The 15,549-nt window shown below is 47.1% G+C and overlaps 1 protein-coding gene across 1 annotated transcript; it reads left to right on the top strand.

Moving 5' to 3' along the window:
* The first annotated feature begins 2,676 nt into the window (after positions 1-2,676).
* On the top strand, positions 2,677-12,014 carry LOC116539544 (SUMO-activating enzyme subunit 1-like). Its single transcript, XM_032262527.1, has 2 exons — positions 2,677-2,875; positions 11,834-12,014. Exons 1-2 carry the CDS (start codon positions 2,778-2,780, stop codon positions 11,997-11,999), a joined length of 264 nt encoding a protein of 87 aa, XP_032118418.1. The 5' UTR covers positions 2,677-2,777; the 3' UTR covers positions 12,000-12,014.
* The last annotated feature ends 3,535 nt before the right edge of the window (positions 12,015-15,549 follow it).

Genomic DNA, 15,549 nt, shown 5'->3' with positions numbered 1-15,549 from the left:
AAAAAAAAAAAAAAAAAAAAAAGAAAATGTTTTGGAACTAGATAGAGGTGGTGGTTGCACAACATGGTAAAAGTACTAAAGGCCACTGAATTGTGCACTTCAAAATGCTGCCTAATTTTATATTATGTGAATTTCACCTCAATAATTTTTTTTTTTTTTTTAAGATGTATAGGCCTGGCGTGGTGGCTCACGCCTGTAATCCCAGCACTTTGGGAGGCCAAGGAGGGCAGATCACCTGAGGTCGGGAGTTTGAGTCCAGCCTGACCAACATGGAGAAATCCCGTCTCTAGGAAAAAAAAATAATAAAATAAAATAAATAAAAAAGATGTATATTTCCAGATATGAGGCTATACCATTACAGTTATTTTTTTCCCATGAACTAGAAAAAGTTTATATTAAATTATAAACTTTCGGAGAAGAGGAAAGGGAGACACTTCTAGACCTTTAATGAGTCTACAAGTACAGGAGAAAATAATTTATGCAGCAATTAGCTCAATTTTCAGAGCTCTTTTTCACAAAGTGATTTTTTTTTTTTTTTTTTTTTTTTTTTGAGACGGAGTTTCACTCTTGTTACCCAGGCTGGAGTGCAATGGCACGATCTCGGCTCACCGCAACCTCCGCCTCCTGGGTTCAGGCAATTCCCCTGCCTCAGCCTCCTGAGTAGCTGCGATTACAGGCACGCACCACCATGCCCAGCTAATTTTTTGTATATTTAGTAGAGACGGGGTTTCACCATGTTGACCAGGATGGTCTCGATCTCTTGACCTCGTGATCCACCCGCCTCGGCCTCCCAAAGTGCTGGGATTACAGGCTTGAGCCACCGTGCCCGGCCCAAAGTGATCATTTTACAGGCATTGCTGCATAGGCACAGGTAAGAATCTGGGTCACTCCCTAACCAATTACAAATTATTATATGCCATAGACCTTCAGGATTATAAGTCTTTTCTTTTTTCTTTGAGACAGAGTTTCACTCTTGTTGCCCAGGCTGGAGTGCAATGGCGCAATCTCGGCTCACTGCAACCTCCGCCTCCTGAGTTCAGGCAATTCTCCTGCCTCAGCCTTCTGAGTAGCTGGGATTACAGGCATGCGCCACCATGCCCAGCTCATTTTTTGTAGTTTTAGTAGAGACGGGGTTTCACCGTGTTGACCAGGATGGTCTCGATCTCTTGACCTCGTGATCCACCCGCCTCGGCCTCCCAAAGTGCTGGGATTACAGGCGTGAGCCACCGCGCCCGGCTAATTTTGTATTTTTAGTAGAGATGGGGTTTCTCCATGTTGGTCAGTCTGGTCTGGAACTCGTGACCTCAGGTGATCCGCCTGTCTTGGCCTCCCAACGTGCTGGGATTACAGATGTGAGCCACTGTTCCCAGCCTCTATTTTTCTTTCTATAATCCATGTACATTTCCCTTTAATAATATAAGGGAACTAAACAGCACCATTGATTTTCAGAGGCTTATCTAAAATGTACTTGACACAGCCCTCTGTGGCTGGGTCATTCTGTGAATTCTAAATGTCTTTTGCTGCACGAAGAGGTTATTTGATCTTGTAACTGGTATTTACCTCTGATATTAGGAAGTGGCACACCAAAATGCCAGGGCTTTGGAGTCAGAAATTTATTTTTTATTTTTTAGACTGAGTCTCACTTTGTCACCCAGGCTGGAGTGCAGTGGTGCGATCTTGGCTCACTGCAACTTCTGCCTCCCAGGTTCCAGTGATTATCCTGCCTCAGCCTCCTGGGTAGCTGGGATTACAGGCATGTGCCACCATGTCCAGCGAATTTTTGTGGTTTTTTTTTTTTTTTTCCTTTTTTTTGAAACGGAGTTTCGCTCTTATTACCCAGGCTGGAGTGCAATGGCGCGATCTCGGCTCACCGCAACCTCCGCCTCCTGGGTTCAAGCAATGCTCCTGCCTTAGCCTCCGAGTAGCTGGGACTACAGGCACGCGCCACCATGCCCAGCTAATTTTTTGTATTTTTAGTAGAGACACGGTTTCACCATGTTAATCAGGCTGGTCTCGAACTACTGACCTTAGGTGATCTGCCCGCCTCAGCCTCCCAAAGGGCTGGGATTATAGGCATGAGTTTTTTTTGTTTTTGTTTTTGTTTTTGTTTTGTTTTGTTTTGTTTTTTTTTTTGAGACAGTCTCACTCTGTCGCCCAGGCTGGAGTGCAGTGGCCCGATCTCGGCTCACTGCAACCTCTGCCTCCCGGGTTCAAGCAATTCTCCTGCCTCAGCCTCCTGAGTAGCTGGAATTACAGGCACCCACCACCACGCCCAGCTAATTTTTGTATTTTTAATAGAGATGGGGTTTCACCATGTTGGCCAGGATGGTCTCGATTTCTTGACCTCGTGATCCGCCCACCTCGGCCTCCCAAAGTGCTGGGATTACAGGCGCGAGCCATTGCGCCCAGCCTCTCAATACTCTATTTTACAATAACCCTACTGCAGGTATCTCAGTGTGCACTCCTTAAATATTTGCAGAATTTAAGAGCCTCATAAGTGACCACGTGGGTATCGCCCTAGGGGCCTTAAGCCGCGCCACTTTTGGGGCCAGGATTGGCTGAAGCCTGTGTCACGTGACTTACAGTAGCCGGACCGCCCGTGAGTCTCGTGAGGTACTTCTGGTTCCAGCCTCCATGGTAGAGGCACTGCGCAGGCGTGGGGGATCTGCGCATGCGCAGAAGCACTCTGGGCGTGCTGCCGGCGGCGGTTGCGCGCGCAGAGCCGGTGGGCGGTTGGTGTGAGCGGGTCGAGGGCTGAGGCTGGAAGAGCCGGCGCCATGGTGGAGAAGGAGGAGGTTGGCGGCGGAATTAGCGAGGAAGAGGCGGCGCAGTATGACCGACAGATCCGCCTGTGGGGCCTTGAGGCCCAGAAACGGTCAGGGCCAGCGCGGCCTGAGGCGCAGAGGGTCTGGAGAGGGCGTCTAGTCTGAGGCGTTTGGGGCCCGGAGGGAGCGGGAAGGTGTGATTTGAAGGGAGGAGGCGGGAATTATGTGCAGCGGGATCGTCTCGCTCCTGAGAGGACTGGAGGAGTTGATTGGGGATGTTTCTGGAAGCTCTAGGAAGTGGGGAGGTCTCAGGATGTCGGGAGGTCAGTTCCGAAGGTGGGAGGCCTCTGAAGGGGGCGTTGGGGAGTCCTGAGGGAGCGGGAGGATTCAAACTCAGGAAATCCGAGGCCTGAAAGCGGTGATTGTGGGGTTTGGGTCGCGGGTAGGGGACTACAGGGGATAACGTGGAAAGGGTGAGTTGGGGGACCCTGTTCTGTGCTGGACTCGGGGGAGGCTGGACTGGCTAACACGACAGAAGGGAGCTTACATTGTTGTGGGTGCTTAGGGGCGGGCCAGTCTTAATGCGGCTTTTGAGGAATTTTGGAGCAAGTTATCTCAAAATGGGAATCTTTTTTTTTTTTTTTGGAGACGGAGTTTCGCTCTTGTTACCCAGGCTGGAGTGCAATGGCGCGATCTCGGCTCACCGCAACCTCCGCCTCCTGGGTTCAGGCAATTCTCCTGCCTCAGCCTCCTGAGTAGCTGGGACTACAGGCACGCGTCACCATGCCCAGCTAATTTTTTGTATTTTTAGTAGAGACGGGGTTTCACCATGTTGACCAGGATGGTCTCGATCTCTTGACCTCGTGATCCACCCGCCTCGGCCTCCCAAAGTGCTGGGATTACAGGCTTGAGCCACCGCGCCCGGCCAAAATGGGAATCTTGAGAGGTTCGGAGAGTCTGGAGGAGGACGGCGGCACCCGAAAATGTTGCTCTGTCTGTTACGGGGCTGTGCCTTCGTAAGACAGAAGACTTTTGGACATTGTGGAGTCGCTTGGGTATGCGTGTTTTTTTGTTTTTGTTTTTGAGAGGAAGTTTCGCTCTGTCGCCCAGACTGGAGTTCTGTGCGGTGATACCGGCTCACTGCAACCTCCGCCTTCCAGGTTCAAGCGATTCTTAGGCCTCAGCCTCCTGAGTAGCTGGGATTATGGGGCCCACCACCACGCCCGACTAATTTTTGTATTTTTAGTAGACACGGGGTTTCGCCATGTTAACCAGGCTGGTCTCGAACTCCTGACGTCAGGTGATCCACCCGCCTCGTCCTCCCGAAGTGCTGGGATCACAGGCGTGAGCCACTGCGCCTGGACAACTGTTTTGTTTTTGAGACAGTCTTGCCCTGTCGCCCAGGCTGGGGAGCAGTCGGGTGATCTTGGCTCGCTGCAGCCTCTGGCCTCAAAACACCCTTTCACCTCAGTGTCCTGAGTAGCTGGGATTACAGGCTCGCACCACCACGCCCGGTAATTTTTGTATTTTTCCTAGAGACGGGTTTTTGTCATGTTGGCCAGGCTGGTCTTGTCCTGACCTCAAATGATTTGCCTGCCTCGGCCTCCCAAAGTGCTGGGATTACAGACGTGAGCCACTGCTCCCGGCTTTTTTTTTCTCTCTCTGTTGCCCAGGCTGGAGTACAGTGGCACGATCACAACTCACTGTGGCCTCCACCTCCAGGGCTCAAGTGATCTCCCTTCAGCCTCACCAGTAGGTGGGACTACAGGCGGGCCCCACCACATCATCCAACTACTTTTTGTGTGTATATATATTTTTTGTAGAGTTTTGCCATGTTGCAGACTGGTCTTGAATTCCCAGGCTCAAGCTATCCTCCGCCTCAGGAGAGCCCTTCCCCAACTCCACACTCGGCCTCCCAAAATGCTGGGATTACAAGCATGAGCCACCATGCACTGATCCATATTTTTAGTTAGCGGGGACCCAGTGCCTCAGGCCTGTAATCCTAGCACTGGGAATCTGAGTCGAAGGGAGGGGAAGGGAATCTCTTGAGCCCAGGAGTTTGAGACCAGCCATGGTAACGTTTCGAAAAACCCAATCTCTACAAAAATACAAAAATTAGCCAGACATGGTGGCATCAGTGTGTGGTCCTAGCTAGTTGAGAAGCTGAGGTGGGAGTATCACCTGAGCCCTGGGGAGGCGGAGGTTGCAGTGAGCTGTGAGATCACCACTACACCCCTACCCGGCGACACAGTGAGGCCCTGTTTCCAAAAAAAAAAAATCCACAATCGTGTTTATATGTATATATATTGATCAGCCACTAAAGGATGGTGAAGTGGGAGGGCTCTTTTTTTTTTTTTTTTTTTTTTTTTTTTTTTTTGAGACGGGAGTTTCACTCTTGTTACCCAGGCTGGAGTGCAATGGCGCGATCTCGGCTCACCGCAACCTCCGCCCCCCAGGTTCAGGCAATTGTGCCTCAGCTTCCTGAGGAGCTGGGATTACAGGCACGCGCCACCACGCCCAGCTAATTTTTTTTGTCTTTTTAGTAGAGACGGGGTTTCACCATGTTGACCAGGATGGTCTCGATTTCTTGACCTCGTCCTCCCAAAGTGCTGGGATTACAGGCGTGAGTCACCGCACCCGGCCGGGAGGGCTCTTTTGATAGGTTGGCCAGGGAAGGGCTCTGAAGAGGTAACATTGAGCCTAAGACTTGGATGAAAGGAAAGAGCCCTGTGGTCATCTGGGAGAACTTTCCCAGCAAAGAGAACAGCAAGTGCAAATTCCCAGAGGCCCAGGCATGATTGTTAGGCAGTGTTGTTTAAAGTGGGACAAAGTTGGTGATGTTAAAACTAGAATGTAGTTAGGGAACTTTCAGAGGGATAGGGATGGTTTCTCTGAGCAGCAGTAAAGAATGGATGGGGGCCTCTGAGTGGGAGATGACCTAAGGGACAAGTCAAGGTCAGGGCATGAAATTTGTGGGAAGTGGGAGTTTATTCTGAGGGAGTGGAGCTGTACTGAATTTGGTGGAGAACATGAAAAGCATTCGTTGAGGGTTGTGGGAGGGAGGGAAGAGGTTATCTGTAATTTGTACTTTGTATTTTTAGACAATCTCAGAGAGTCTTAGAGAGTTTATTAAAGTGTTTTGTGTCCATTTTCAGCTGAGTCTTTTAGAAATTAAAAAAATTTAAGGGCCGGGCGCGGTGGCTCAAGCCTGTAATCCCAGCACTTTGGGAGGCCGAGGCGGGTGGATCACGAGGTCAAGAGATCGAGACCATCCTGGTCAACATGGTGAAACCCCGTCTCTACTAAAAATACAAAAAATTAGCCGGGCATGGTGGTGCGTGCCTGTAATCCCAGCTACTGAGGAGGCTGAGGCAGGAGAATTGCCTGAACCCAGGTGGCGGAGGTTGCGGTGAGCCGAGATCGCGCCATTGCATTCCAGCCTGGGTAACAAGAGTGAAACTCCGTCTCAAAAAAAAAAAAAAGAAATTAAAAAAATTTTTTTGTGTGGGTGCATAGTAAGTGGATATATTTTGGGGATACAGGCATACAATGGGTAATAATCACATCAGGGTAAATGGGGTATCCGTCACCTCAAGCACTTTTTCTTTGTGTTACAAACAATGCAATTATATTCGTAGTTTTTGGTTTTTAAGATGGAGTCTGACTCTGTCACCAGGCTGTGGTGCAATCTCACTTCATTGTAATCTCTGCTTCCTTGGTTCAAGTGATCTCAGCTCACTATAACGTCTGCCACCTGGGTTCAAGCGATTCTCCTGCCTCAGCCTCCCCAGTAGCTGGGACTACAGGCACATGCTTCCACATCCAGCTAATTTTTTTGTTTTTAGTGGAGATGGGGTTTCACCATGTTTAGGATGGTCTCGATCTCTTGACCTCGTGATCCACCTGCCTCCGCCTCCCAAAGTGCTGGGATTACAGGTGTGAGTCACCACATATGTCTTCTTTTTTTTTTTTTTTTTTTTTTTGTGCCCTACCCCCATCACCCAGCTTCTTTTAGTTATTTTGGAATGTACAACAAATTGTTGACTGTAGTCACCGTGTTGTACTATCAAATACCAGATCTTATTCATTGTATTTAATGTGTGTGTGTGTGTGTGTGTATATATGTGTGTGTATATATATATGTGTATGTATATATATATGTGTGTATATATATGTATATGTATATATATATATGTATATAAAGACGGGGTTTCACCATGTTGGCCAGGGTGGTCTTGAACTCCTGACCTCAGGTGATCTGCCCACCTTGGCCTCCCAAAGTGCTGGGATTACAGGCATGAGCCACCGTGCCTGGCCGTATTTCATTATATTTTTGAATCCATTAACCACCCCTCCTTCCCCTCCACCCCCTACTACCCCTCCTGGCCTCTGGTAACCATCAGTCTACTATCTGCATGAGTTCAATGTTGTAAATTTTTTTTTTTTTTTTTGAGATGGAGTCTTGCTCTGTCACCAGACTGAAGCCCAGTGGTGCAGTCTTGGGCTCACTGCAACTTCCACCACCTGGGTTGAAGCGATTCTTCCACCTCAGCCTCCCGAGTAGCTGGGACTACAGATGCGTGCCAAACGCCTGGCTAATTTTTGTATTTTTGGTAGAGACGGGGTTTCACCATGTTGGCCAGGATGATCTCGACCTCTTGACCTCGCGATCCACCTTCCTTGGCCTCCCAAAGTGCTGGGATTACAGGCATGAGCCACCACGCCCGGCCTCAATGTTGTAATTTGTTTAGCTCCCACAAATAAGTGAGAACCTGCAAAGTTTGTCTTTCACTGCCTTTTGCTTACCATAATAACCTCTGCCAGGTCCCTCCATGTTGTTGCAAATGACAGAATCTAATTTCTCTTTTTTTTTCTTTTTTTTTTTTTTGTAGACAGGGTCTCATTCTGTTGTCCAGACTGGAATGCAGTGATGCAGTCACCGCCAGCTCACTTCAGCCTTGATGTCTTGGGCTCAGGTGATCCTCCCACCTAGCGGTGACTACAACACATGCCACAAGCCCAACTCATTTTTTAGTAGAGGTGGGGTTTCACCATGCTGCCCAGGCTCCTCTCCAACTCCCAGGCTCAAGTAATCCTCCTGCCTCCCTGCAAAGTGCTGGGAGTATAGGCGTGAACCGCCATGCGCAGCCTTTGTACCGTAGTGTCTTTATCTATGTGTTGTTAGACACATGGTTTGCTTTGTTGTTGTTGTTTTTTTCCCCTGTAGACAGTCTCCTTCTGTCACCCAGGCTGGAGGGCAGTGGCAGGATCTCAGCTCAGTACAACCTCCGCCTCTCAGGTTCAAGCAATTCTCTTGCCTTAACCTCCTGAGTAGTTGGGATTATAGACACCTGCCACTATGCCTAGCTAATTTTTGTATTTTTAGAAGAGCTGGGGTTTGCTCTGTTGGCCAGGCTGGTCTCGAACTCCTGACCTCAGGTAATTGGCCCTCCTTGGCCTCTCAAAGTGTTTCGATTACAGGCGTGAACCTCCACACCCAGCCTGATTATTTTTTGGGGGGTGGGTATATACATAGCAGTGATATTGTATTTTCTTTCTTTCTTTTTTTTTTTTTTTTTAAAGACGGGGTTTCACCATCTTGGCCAGGCTGGTCTTGAACTCCTGACCTCGTGATCTGCCCTCCTCAGCCTCACAAAGTACTGGGATTACAGGTGTGAGCCACCTCCCCCAGCCCAATCTGGTTTGACATTTTAACAGACCTTCCTGAAAAGGGAGATGGTGGATTGTAGGGGGTGAGAATGGAAGAAGAAGGAGCAGGTTTAAGGCTGATATAGGTTTTTTTTTTTATGACAGGGTCTCAGTTTGTTCCCCAGGTTGAAGTGCAGTGGCTTGATCACAGCCTTGGCCTCCTGAGCTCAGGTGATCTTACCACCAAACTCCCCCACCCCTCCCAGAGTAGCTGGGACTACAGGTTTGCGCCACCACACCCAGCTAATTAAAAAAATTTTTTTTTGTACAGACGGAGTCTTACTTTGTTGCCCAGGCTGGTTTCGGATTTGTGGTGTCAAGTGATCCTCAGGCCTCGCCCTCCCAAATTGCTGGGATCACAGGTGTGACCCACTGTGTCGAGCCTGCTGTAGTTTTGTAGGAGAGAAATGATGGTCTCTCAGACTAGATTGGTGGATGTGGAAGTCAAGGGAAGTAGATGGATGATGGTGCTGTGAATGTGTATTATTTTTGTGCCCACTTGGGTGTATATATATTTTGAGACAGAGTTTGATGCGGTCTCAACTCACTGGAACCTCCGCTTCCCAGGTTCAAGCGATTTTCCTGCCTCAGCTTCCAAAGTAGCTGATATTACAAGTTCCTGTTACCATGCCCAGCTAATTTTTGTAATTTTAGTAGCGATGGGGTTTCACCATGTTGGCCAGGCTGGTCTTGAGCTCCTGAGCTCAGTTGATCTGTCTGCCGGGGATTTGTAGTCCCAGCACGTTGGGTGAGGTAGAGGCAGGAGGATTGCTTGAGCCCAGGAGTTGGAGATCAGCCTGAGTAACATAGTGAGACCCTGTGTCTACAAAAAAAACCCATAAATTAGCCAGGTGCAGTGGTGTGCACCTGTAGTCCCAGGACTCAGTAGGCTGAGGTGGGAGGATTGCTTGAACCTGGGAGGCTGAGCCTACAGTGAGCCCTGCACTTCAGTCTGTGTTCATAGAATGAGACCTTGTTTCAGTAAAACAAAACAAAGCATAAACGTGATATTCAGTGTTGATGACACTTGAGTAATGACTTTTATTTTATTTTTGAAATGGAGTCTTGCCCAGGATGGAGTATAGTGGCACAGTCTTGGCTCACTGAAACCTCTGCCTCTTGGGTTCAAGCAGTTCTCCTGCCTCAGCCTCCCAAGTGGCTGGGATTATAGGTCCCTGCCACCAAACACTACCAGCTAATTTTTTTTTTTTTTTTTTTTTGAGTTGGAATCTCGCTCTGTCCTCCAGCTGGCATGATCTCGGCTCACTGCAACCTCCACCTCCCAGGTTCAAGTGATTCTCCTTCCACAGTCTCCCAGGTAACTGGGATTACAGGAGCCTGCCACCACTACTGGCTTATTTTTGTGTTTTTAGTAGAGATGTGGTTTTGCCATGTTGGCCAGGTTGGTCTTGAACTCCTGGACTCAAGTGATCTGCCTACCTTGATCTCCCAAAGTGCTGGGATTACAGACATGAGCCACCACACCTGGCCATAATTTTTTTTGTATTTTTGGTAGAGACCAGGTTTCACCATGTTGGACAGGCTGGTCTCGAACTCCTGACTGCAGGTGATCCACCCGCCTGAGCCTCCTAAAGTGCTGGAGTTACAGGACAGGTGTGAGTCACCAGACCTGACTGAGTAATGAATTTAAAAAAACTGCAGTGTCTGTAGAGCTAAGTAGGAATGTAGGTCATGGAGAGGAGATTTATTGTCTGGGACTTTTTATATGTAGCTGTTGCTGGAGGAGTTCAGGGAGGGGGAGTGCTTGCTGATGTCGACTCAGCCGTGATAAAAAAGTCTTTATTGAGGAAATGGCATGGGAGTTGGGTTTTGAAGGGGGAAAGGCTTAGCTAGGCATTGAGAGAAAGAAACAGTACATTTTTCGAGGGTGGAATGTTGTGATTAAATTTTACTTAATTTATAATTAGTAGCAAACTTATTGGCTAGCAGAACCTGAATTTATGTAATTTATGTGAGGCTATTCTTATTACCAAATCCTTTTCAGTATGTATATTTGTTGATGAATTATTAATGAGTTTGGTTACATGATGCTGCCCAAGATTTTGATGGGTTGTTTCATAATGTACGACATAAAATCTATATTTCCTTTTTGAAATCTGAAAAATTGTGATTCTGAAATACTTCTGGTTCAAGAGATTTCAGGTAAGATACAGTGGACCTATTCTGCTTCCTATTGGCCTCAGACAAGTCTTGGCATGGCCTGATCTCTGATTGCCTTTTTTCAGCCTCATCTCTGTCACTTTACAGATATAAAAAGAAAATCAAGGCCGGTAGCGGCATCTCTTGCCTGTAATCCCAGCACTTTGGGAGGCTGAGGCGGGTGGATCACTTGAGGTCAGGAGTTAGAGACCAGCCTGGCCAACATGGTAAAATCCCATCACTACCAAAAATACAAAAATTAGCCAGGCTTGGTGACAGGCACCTATAATCCCAGCTATTCAGAAGGCTGAGACGGGAGAGGTGCTTGAACCTGGGAGGTGGAAGTTGCAGTGAGCTGAGTGAGATCATGCCACTGCACTCTGGCCTGGGCAACAGAGCAAGAGTCTGTCTCGGGAAAAAAAAAAAAAAGATAAATTCTTGTGTACATCCTTTTTTTGTGCCAACATGTATTTTGCTTGTGTGTTATACTTAACTAGTGCCTCTTCTCAGCACCTCTTTAGCTGTCATGCTCATATGAGCTACCATCATCCTCCCTCACCTTAACTGTGACATGTTCTCACTTCCATGGCTTTCCATCATCCTTAAAAGAAAATCCAGAATCCTTCTATTGCACGTAAGAGCCTTCATGATGTGGCCCCTGGTTCCAGCTTTTCAGCCTCTCTGTCATTACTGTCCCTATAACGTGCCAAGCACTCCTGCTTCAGGGCTTTTATATTTGCTGTTTTGTCTATCAGGAATGTTCAGCTTCCAAATATGTGTGTGTTTGTCCTTTATTTCATTTTGATGGCACCTCTTCAGAAAGGCTTATATGATTTTCCTGTCTCAAATAATGTCCTCCATCATCCTTGATCCTTGTCAAACTTGATTTTCATCACTTTTTCACATATTATGTGTCTGTTTTATATGTCTCCTACTCCTTCATGAGGGCAGGGACTATGTCTGATTGACTGCCTTATTTCCACACCATAGAAGGATGCCCGGCATAGTAGGTGCTCAATTAATATTTGTTGAATGAGTTGTTCTGTGCATTATGGATTGGAGCCTGTCTCTTAACTAAATTCATGGTGTGATGCCTCATTGCAGTTAGTGCAAACCAAAATGATTTCTGTATTGTTTTGTTCTTCTGTAATTTGGCAAGCTCACTGTTGTGTATCATCAGGTTAATGTTTGTCTTACAGGCTGCGGGCCTCCCGGGTGCTTCTTGTCGGCATGAAAGGACTCGGGGCTGAAATTGCCAAGAATCTCATCCTGGCAGGAGTGAAAGGACTGACCATGCTGGATCACGAACAGGTGCGCTGTTGTCAGCTCATTACTCTCCTCCTCTGGCTCCCATTTGCAGCATGAAGACTTGCAGATTTTGTGAGTTCCTGCTTGTGCCTTAAGGGCTGTGAAAGGAGGGCTAACGTTAAAGAACATTGCCTCTGGAGATTGAAGGTGCTATTGCTGGGTTTAAATTCCAGCTCCACCACATCTAGCTGGAGGAGCAGTGGAGACTCACATCACTTCCTTTAGCTTGCCTATCTGTAAAACCAAGGTAATAATATCTGCCTTGGTGGTGCTTGATTTCTCTGTCTCATATAGTGTCCTCTTCCATTTTATTTATTTTATTTTTCTATTTTGAGATGGAGTTTTAACTCTGTTGCCCAGGCTAGAGTGTAGTAATGCGATCTCAGCTCACTGCAACCTCTGCCTCCCAGGTTCAAGTGATCCTCCTGCCTCAGCCTCCCTAGTAGCTGAGATTACATTACTACTTCATCTGGTTATGAGAATCCAAAATGGAGGCCCGTCACAGAGGAGTCGAGAAGTGGTTTTCCAATTTGTGCCTAAAAATGACCTAACTGAAAATCCAGAGTGGTCTGGAGGCTTTGTGATGCCATAGCTTTCACCCCCAGTAATTCTCATTTAGGTCTGAGAAAAGTTCAGGTGTATGTACATTTAAAAGATGTTTTAGGGCCGGGCATAGTGGCTCACGCCTGTAATCCTAATACTTTGGGGAGGCTGAGGCAGACAGATCTCATCTGAGGTCTGGAGTTTGAGACTAGCCTGGCCAACATGCGGAAACCCTGTCTCTACTAAAATATATGACAACTAGGCAGGCATGTTGGTGTGTGCCTGTAATCCCAGCTAGTCAGGAGGCTGAGGCACGAGAATCACTTAAACCTGGGAAGCGGAGATTGCAGTGATTTGAGATAGCACCACTGCACTCCAGCCTGGGCAACAGAGTGAGACTCCACCCCTCCAAAAAAAAAAAAAAAAAAAAAAGGTGTTTCAGGAGATTATGATTTAAATGCTCTACTGACATTACTTTGGAAAACACTGGATCATGGAGAATGTATGCAGACTCCTTCACATAGTGCTTGAACCTAACAAGTATCCAGTAATTAGGAATAATGATCTGACATAATGCTGTTTGTTTATTTTTTTATTTTTATTTTTATTTTTATTTTCTTCGAGACAGAGTCTTGCTGTGACACCTAGGCTGGAGTGCAGTGGCACGAGCTCAGCTTACTGCAACCTCTGCTTCCAGGGTTAAAGTGATTCTCCTGCCTCAGCCTCCCAAGTAGCTGGGATTACAGGCATGCACCAGCACACCCGGCTAATTTTTGTATTTCTTTTTTTTTTTTTTTTTTTTTTTTTTTGAGACGGAGTTTCGCTCTTGTTACCCAGGCTGGAGTGCAATGGCGCGATCTCGGCTCACCGCAACCTCCGCCTCCTGGGTTCAGGCAATTCTCCTGCCTCAGCCTCCTGAGTAGCTGGGATTACAGGCACGTGCCACCATGCCCAGCTAATTTTTTGTATTTTTAGTAGAGATGGGGTTTCACCATGTTGACCAGGATGGTCTCGATCTCTTGAGCTCGTGATCCACCCGCCTCGGCCTCCCAAAGTGCTGGGATTACAGGCTTGAACCACCGCGCCCGGCCCTAATTTTTGTATTTCTAATAGAGATGGGGTTTCATCATATTGGCTGGGCTGGTCTTGAACTCCTGACCTCAAATGATCCGCCCGCCTCGGCCTCCCGAAGTGCTGGGATTATTGGTATGAGGCACTGCGCCCGGCCGATGATAATGCTGTTTGATTAATACTATAATGGGTAGTGCTCAACTCCAATGTAGCTTTCTCTGACCAGGCTCCTCTTCAAGGTGAAAATATGGGCTTCTCTCTCTACATTCCCATGCCTCAGTGACATTTTATTTATTTCATTTATTTTATTTTGAGATGGAGTCTTACTCTGTCACCTAGGCTGGAGTGCAGTGACACTATCTCAGCTCTCTATAACATCTGCCTCCCGAGTTCAAGTGATCATCCTGCCTCAGCCTGCCTAGTAGCTGGGACTACATTACTACTTCATCTGGTTGTAAGAATCCAACACTGGAGGCCAATCAAAGAACAGTGTGAATTTGACACCACAGGTGTGAGCTACTGCACCCATCTAAGAGCATATTAGTGTACATTCAACAAGCATCTGAGAGTACCTACTGGGTGCTCTCGAGTTGTTTTTTTATTTTATTTTTTTTTTTTTTTTTTTCCTTCCCTCCTGGTCACCTTTTTTTTTTTTCTCTCCCAGAAACCAGAGTAGGCTACCTGACTCAGGTTGTGGTAGCGAGACATGAAAGATTTCCAGGAGTCCTGATCTGAGCTAAGTCTTAAAGAATAAGTAGGGTTTTTCGAGGTAAGGGCCTGTGTTTTAGGCAGGGAACATACCAGTGTCACAAAGGCACCCAGCAGTGTGGTTGAAGTGGAAGATAACAAGCAGTTTGGTGTTTTTAGAGTGTGAGACCCAAAATGGTGGGTAGGGACAGGTTGCAGGTGAGGTCCAAGGCAGGGGGGCCTCCTAAGAAGCCCCACTGTAAGCTTTTACTCAATCCTTAGGGTGGTGCAGATTGTCTGAATTCCTATCCTTTCAAATGACAGGAAGGGTGACATGGTCAGCATTGGGCTTTATGTGTAGATCAGTAATTACTATATAAACTGTGGTTGGCACAAAATACAGGGCAGAAGACCACTTAGTAGAAGACAGTTTTTAATAATTAAGGTGAGAGGTGATTTAGATGGTAGAATTGGGAGGTTTGTGTATGGGAGCTTAAGGAAAGCCAGGAATAACCAGAGCAGCTGACACTGAAGGTGCTAGGCACTGTTCTCAAAGCTGCAATTGTATTATCTGATTGAGTCCTCATAACATATCTGAGATCGAGGACCCACTATCATCCCTGCTTTACAGATAGGAAAACTTAGTAAAAGGAAGAAAAGTACTGGCCCATCCAAGGCGCCAGTAGTTAATGTTACAGCCAGGACCCAGGCGTCTGACTCCTATGTTCTCAGCCACCTCACTATGGACTACTCTCATGGAGAGAGCAAGGATATAAAGACCGGACTTCTGACTTGAGTGACTGGTTGGGTGACTGGTGGACTCCAGAGATAGCACACACAAAGGCGGACATGTAGGGCCTATGAATATCTGAGAGGAAATGGCGGGTGGGCAGTGCAGTAGAGAATACTCAGGTAGATCAGGAAGAAATCTGCACCAGAAACGGTGATTTGAAAAATAAGAGCAGATTTTGATAGAAACTGAAACAGGCACTGAGAAGGTTTATGAAGCTATACAGAGTGAAAAGATGAGTGGTTCTGAGATGGAATCTTGGGGACGGCCGTAACTAAGAGGGCCCAAATTGAGACTAGAATGTGTAGCAAGGGAGGAGAGCATAGCAACGAAGGGGTGATCTGTGGACTGATAGTAATAATAATTCACATTGAGGCCAGGCGTGGTGGCCTATAATCCTAGCACTTGAGGAGGCCAAGGCGGGCAGATCATGAGGTCAGGAGATAGAGACCGACATGGTAAAACCCTGTATCTACTAAAAATACAAAAATTAGCTTGGTGTGGTGGTATGTGCCT

The sequence above is a fragment of the Sapajus apella genome, unplaced genomic scaffold, assembly GCF_009761245.1.
Source record: "Sapajus apella isolate SASKATOON/1434 unplaced genomic scaffold, GSC_monkey_1.0 scaffold130, whole genome shotgun sequence".
Lineage (NCBI taxonomy): Eukaryota > Metazoa > Chordata > Mammalia > Primates > Cebidae > Sapajus > Sapajus apella.
The sequence above is the reverse complement of the archived record's forward strand: the minus strand, read 5'-3'. Positions and strand labels throughout refer to the sequence as shown.